Source organism: Austrofundulus limnaeus, unplaced genomic scaffold, assembly GCF_001266775.1.
Source record: "Austrofundulus limnaeus strain Quisiro unplaced genomic scaffold, Austrofundulus_limnaeus-1.0 Scaffold26, whole genome shotgun sequence".
NCBI classification, from domain to species: Eukaryota; Metazoa; Chordata; class Actinopteri; order Cyprinodontiformes; family Rivulidae; genus Austrofundulus; species Austrofundulus limnaeus.
This window is the reverse complement of record NW_013952428.1, coordinates 763,317-769,209: the sequence shown is the minus strand read 5'-3', so window position 1 is coordinate 769,209 and position 5,893 is coordinate 763,317. Positions and strand designations below refer to the sequence as shown.

The 5,893-nt window shown below is 36.0% G+C and overlaps 1 protein-coding gene across 5 annotated transcripts in view; it reads left to right on the top strand.

Moving 5' to 3' along the window:
• The window catches only part of ca14 (carbonic anhydrase XIV), a 26,363-nt gene extending 20,579 nt beyond the window's left edge, over nucleotides 1–5,784 (top strand). For 2 of the 5 annotated variants that reach the window (XM_014004695.1, XM_014004694.1), the window contains 2 exons: nucleotides 3,840–3,893; nucleotides 5,048–5,784. In XM_014004695.1, coding sequence (XP_013860149.1) covers nucleotides 3,840–3,893; nucleotides 5,048–5,156 — 163 coding nt within the window. In that variant the 3' untranslated portion in view covers nucleotides 5,157–5,784. The remainder of the gene's footprint in view (nucleotides 1–3,839; nucleotides 3,894–5,047) is intronic. The other 3 variants (XM_014004699.1, XM_014004697.1, XM_014004698.1) reach the window with 3 other exon arrangements.
• Nucleotides 5,785–5,893: the final 109 nt, after the last annotated feature.

Genomic DNA, 5,893 nt, shown 5'->3' with positions numbered 1-5,893 from the left:
GAACGATGTGGTTGTATTAAGTTTTGTATGTATATGTATGTGGGTGTGTGTATATAAGTGTGTGTGTGGTTATATAATAAAAACGCACACAGGTCTTATACACACGTGATTAAAGAAGGATTGATAGTGGATGCTATCCGTGGATGGATGTTTTTATGCCACCGAACCACACAGAAGCACAGAAATAACTTGCTCATCTCCGTGAAAGTCGAACTACAAAAAACGAAGATGCATCATGGGTATTGTAGTGTTAAAACGCACAGGTGGACTTTTAACACTACCCATTGCCCTATTAAAAGGCCACGTTATATGTTTGTTGGAGGGCGTTGTCTTTAGTGCCAACCATGACATTTTCTCTAAGGTTAACGTTAGTGGCTTTTCATGTTAACCTGTTTTTTTATGCCTCATATTAACCAGAAAGTGGTTTTGTGCCTCATATTAACCAACTGACAATCTGAAGCCATTCTATGGGACTGATAACGGCCTATTAACGTCCATTTCATGGATGATAACATCCGAAGTGGGTGCACAAGAGACGTCGGCTGTGTCTTCCGTAGTGCACATTTATAGGCTCAGCTTCCTCTGTCATAATGAACAGGTGTTACACCATATTTTGTGACCATCATATATTGTGACCAGAGGGGGCGCTGTTGCGTTTCTACAACAGAACTTGGCCGAACATGGCCACAAAGAAGAATGATATGCCAACAGTGTAACCCAGAGGTCACAAAATATGACAACTGTTGTCATATATTGTGACCTCACTGTAAGGAAATAGTAAAAATTTTTATTCAAAAACTATTTATACTAAATGTTTACATCCTCTAGTGTCAGAAAAAAAATTTTGATCACTGACATGGTGACTGTTATTAAATTAGTACAGAGTCACATAATATGATAGTTATTACCATGTATAGTAGTAATAATAGTAGTAGTAATATTAATAGTCAACATGCCAGTGATCAAAAGTTGTTTTTCTGACGTTAAGAGGATGTAAACAATGAGTAGAAGCAGTTTATGAATAAATATTTGTATTATTTACCAAGCTACAGTGAACAGTTGTCATATTTTGTGACCTCTGGGTTACACTGTTGGCGTATCATATTCTTCTTTGTGGCCATTTTTGGTCAAGTTCTATTGTAGACACGCAACAGCGCCCCCTCTGGTCACAATATATGACGGTCACAAAATATGGTGTAACACCGGCACCTTGTACCTGCACAAACTGCACATATCCATCTGCACAGGACCCAACTGTAACTTTAAAACATTAACAGACTTAACAAGTTCTTACTCTTAACAACTTCAGCACCATGTGACTGTACCAAACTGATCCGGAACAAGGTCCAGAAGAGTTGTTACAGAAATGCCACTAAGTACATAATCCTCTTTTTCTAGTATAAGCTAAAAAATCATCTTAAGATCAGTATTAATTGGATCTTTTGACCATTTAAGCAAAAGCATGTTTGTTTCTCAAACAGAAATGGTGGCTTTCTCCAGTTTCCAGTTGTCAGTTTAACATTTTTTTAATACTTGGGTCCATTTTTCATCTCCTTGAGTTGCCATATCTGCCTCATATGATCACTACAATATCAAAACCACTCTAAAACCAACCAGAAACCAAAATCAGCTCTTTCAGTTCCCCCAGCGAACAGCTCAAACAGGGCCGGCCCGGTGGATTGGGCAGTGTAGGCAAATGCTAAGGGCGCCATCCATCTAGAGGGCGCCACAAATGGGGGATTAAAAAAAAACAAGCTTTATAACCTTTATAACATTTTGTTTTAGAGATTTTGAGAAAATGATTCATGCTTTCATGACAACACATTTGGACTACTGTAATTCATTGTACAAGATCAGTCCTCCCTGCATCGAGTCCAAATGATTCAAAATGCTGCAGCCCGACTTCTAACTGGTACACAGAAACATGAGCGTACAACACCTGTGTTGGCTTCTTTACATTGGTTACATGTAGCTCACATTTTAAGATTTTATTGTTAGTTTTTAAAGTTTTGAATGGCCTTCCTCCAACCTAACTTTTGCATGTTCCTTCTTCATCTGGAACATTGAGGTCAAACAACCAGAAGCTTCTAGATGTTCCAAGATCCAGATTTAGGAGTAGAGGTGATCGTGCTTTTGCTGTGTCTGCTCCCAATCTATGGAACAACTTGCCCTTTCATATTATCATATTTATTAAAGTATAATATGTAAAATTAAATCCATAAAATCATCCATAAAGTTTGGGGGTAGTACTATACTTGGATAAATATTTTTACTTATTTTAACTGAAATATCGGCTTCATTCACAAAATTATTGTGTCCCGAAATGAGACCACGTCGTAAAAAGCAGTTGAAACGAGCTCACCTCTGACACTCCTCCGTGCTTCAGAGTGAGATAATAACAGATCCAAGCAGGTGACATGATGTGGAAAAAAAGGGGGGGCGGGTATTCCTGCACCTTAGTAATGATAACAAACTAAAGACATTAGTGTGTGACCGAGCCGCTCCTCCAACAACAACAAACACATGTTCGTCTGTAATGGCTGCCGTCTACCGGTGTTCTGAAAAAGTTTGTATCCCTGAAAAAAGGTTTCCCCACCAGAGGGGGCGCTCACGAGTAGGAAGTAATCTGCTTTTCCCCCACAAGATGGRCCAAATCTCATGTGAAGTCTCTGACTTTTGTGTTGGCGCCTCCTGGTGGACTATGTGTAAAATGCCAGAATTCAAATGATGCTGCTACAGCTGATATATATTTGTTGTCAAAATACCTTTTAGTACATATGTTGTTAAAATAAAACGAACAGTCCAATGATCATTTTACTGATATGTATAAAGACTGCAAAGACTGAAAAATCTGGAAGTCTGTATGAAATTGGAGGTAGTTTGAGGATTAAATTTTTATGCTTTTTAAGCTAAAAAAAGGAGGGGGTCGTACTATAGATGAGATCGTATTATATATGAATAAATATGATAGATCTGCTCATAGCTTGGAAAACTTCTTAAGACTCACTTTTATTCAGTGGCATTTAATTAAATTAAGGCGTGGTTTTGTAATTTATCTGTTCTTACCATTGTTGGTTTTAAATTATTGTGTATTTTTTATCAATTATTGTAGTTTTGTGATATTTGTGGATTGTTGTGCAGCACTTTTGTGCAGCTTTTAGCTGTTTTTAAAAGCGCTTTATAAATAAAGTTGACATTGACATATGTTATGGTCAGGTTTTAAAAGATTACAGTTATTATTATTATTATTATTATTATTATTATTATTGTTATTATTATTTCCTGCTGCAGTTCTGACAGTTTTGGGCCTTTTGTTGCCCTACATAAAGTATGTAAACATGTAATACATGATTAAAGCTTGTAAACAGTCTTTGATTACACAATGAGCATTAATGGCCCCAAACCATATCATTGACTTTTTCTTGGACTACTTTTATCATCACATTACCACTATTACACTGGTTTTGATGTTGTAGTTGTGCAGTGTGAGTAATCTAAATTATGTTTATTTCCTATGTAAAGTGTATGACAGTGCCTGAGTTTGGATCTCATTTTTTATCGTAGTAATCACACCCATGATTGTGATAACAAGTTAAATCATGTTAGATCTTCAGGCTGTTAGTTGGATTTGTGTCAAGAACCCTTGAAGGAGGCTGTCATCGTGCTTTGAACCACAGTTTTCCATAATCTCAATCAGCTGTGTGCACTTATTTAACAAGTAATCTTGATTAATACGAGCAGGAATGAGCTTCAAATCCAGCTGAACAGAAACTCTTTGACATGTTCAACTCATGATTTTTGTTTTATTTCTGTGATTCTCTTTCCTGACCTGGTGGCAGTTCTTCTTCTAGCTGGGACGTCCTGCACAATAATCGACCTGCTCCCATGCCAAGGTCAACGCTCAACAATCATGACCTTTAACCTTTGATCCCTGGCCACATCTCTTTGTTTTAGCCACAAGTTCACAGAGATTTAACCTCTTCGATTAGACTTTAACACCTCTTATAATACTGTTTAAAGATAATCCACTCACTGTGAGCGAAGAAACAGCACAAGGAAAGTTGTCAAATTAACTCAATGTTTAAAATAATACAACATTTTACAATTTAAAGTAAGATTAGTTAGTAGTTTTGTTTAGCTGCTTGTTGTGTGATGTTCATTGGATGCTTAAATGACAGTTTGTAGCAAAATACAGAAAACAAATATCTGTAAACCTAATCTGTGAATGTTTTATGTTGTAGTCTGAAAGTTTGTGAACAGAGTTTATCTGCAACTTACAAATTAAATATTTAGTTAACAAGCTAAATATTTAACTTGTGACTTAAATATTTAGTTTATAAATTATGACATTTATAAATGTATGAATTATATGGTGAAAAACTGACTTTGAAAAAAATAAATCTGTTCTTTTTTTCTTATAAAAGGCTAAATAAAACAAAATATTGCTGGTAATATTTGACTGTGTAACTTTACAAACGGCACGCCATAATTTCAACACCAGCAATTTGGTTCCTAAAAACTATTAGCTAAAAACATTTTATCTGATAAGCTGAGAAATGATTTATCTTTCAGGTTGCAGGTAAGGTTTTTATGAATTTCTTTTTGGGCCTAACACTTCTTGTCCTCTACCTGTCCACCTTTCTCTTATTTTAAGGGGGTCATTCCTGGGTTCCCTGCAGTACATCCATCCCTTCCACAGTGTAATGTCTGCACTGTAATTCAGTGTTTAATTTAATTTAATTTATTTAATTTATTTAATTTAATCTAATTATTTAATGCTTTCCATTAATAACCCTAGGAGAACATATTGGGAACCGTACCAGGGAACACAGGTATAGACCCTTGTTTAGGCACACAATACTCATGTCATGGTCAGGTACACGTCAGAAAATTAACTGAAAAAGCAGTTATTGGTCAGGTTTAACAAAACTGACTGTACTAAATCATCAAGGGTGACCTCTTCTGGATAATAAAAGAACTACACTAACCAAGACAAACCCTAATGTTTGTCATCAGCTAACAGTTTCATCCCATTGTGTGTTTTTAGGGTAAAAGATCAAGAAAAGTCCAACAACAAAAAACAAGATTTCGCTCTCAGCACGACCTCAGAAGCTGAAAGAAAAGACCCCTCAGCGTCCCCTCGGACCGAGCCATGACGGCACAACTCGGCTCAGGCCAGAAACCCAAACACATCTATCTGTGGGTTTTTTCAGAACACTTTCATTTTTTTTATTATTGTTTTTCACAGAAAGTGACAAAAACCTCTCAGAAGAAGTGAAAGCGAGAAAAAACCTCACCACAGGATGAGCCAGCAGCTGTGTGTCGATGTCCTACGTCACTCACACCAAAATAAAATCAAACGCTTGGAGCAAAAATGTCCTTTTGCCGTACTTTTTACTCAGCCTGACTCAGATCGATTCCTGTAAAAATGTAAAAATATGCAGTATATTTAATTGCTTTCCTCTGAGTTTCTCTAAAACACGAGCCTAACCTTTTGTAAATTTGGTGAGTTTTTCATAATTGTCCCGTTCACTATGAAGTTGTAAAGAACAGCAGACAATGTTTATGAAAGCACATGAAATGCTAACGCATGTCTGAGCTGTAGATTCATGTTCTAAATGAACATTTTGGACATGATTTTAAATCAAAAGATCATGTTAGAAATGAATGAATATTTGTGCCTTTACTGTGTTGGTTTTTTTAAATGTAATTTGCCAACACAAGTGTCACATTAAAACACTCAAATGTTTGAAAAAAATTGTCTTTGGGTCATTACAGAAAACTTTTTGCTTCTCTTTTTGCTTCTCTTTTTGCTTCTTTTACTTACTACTTACTACTTACTACTTACTTACTACTTACTACTTACTTACTTACTACTTACTACTTACTTACT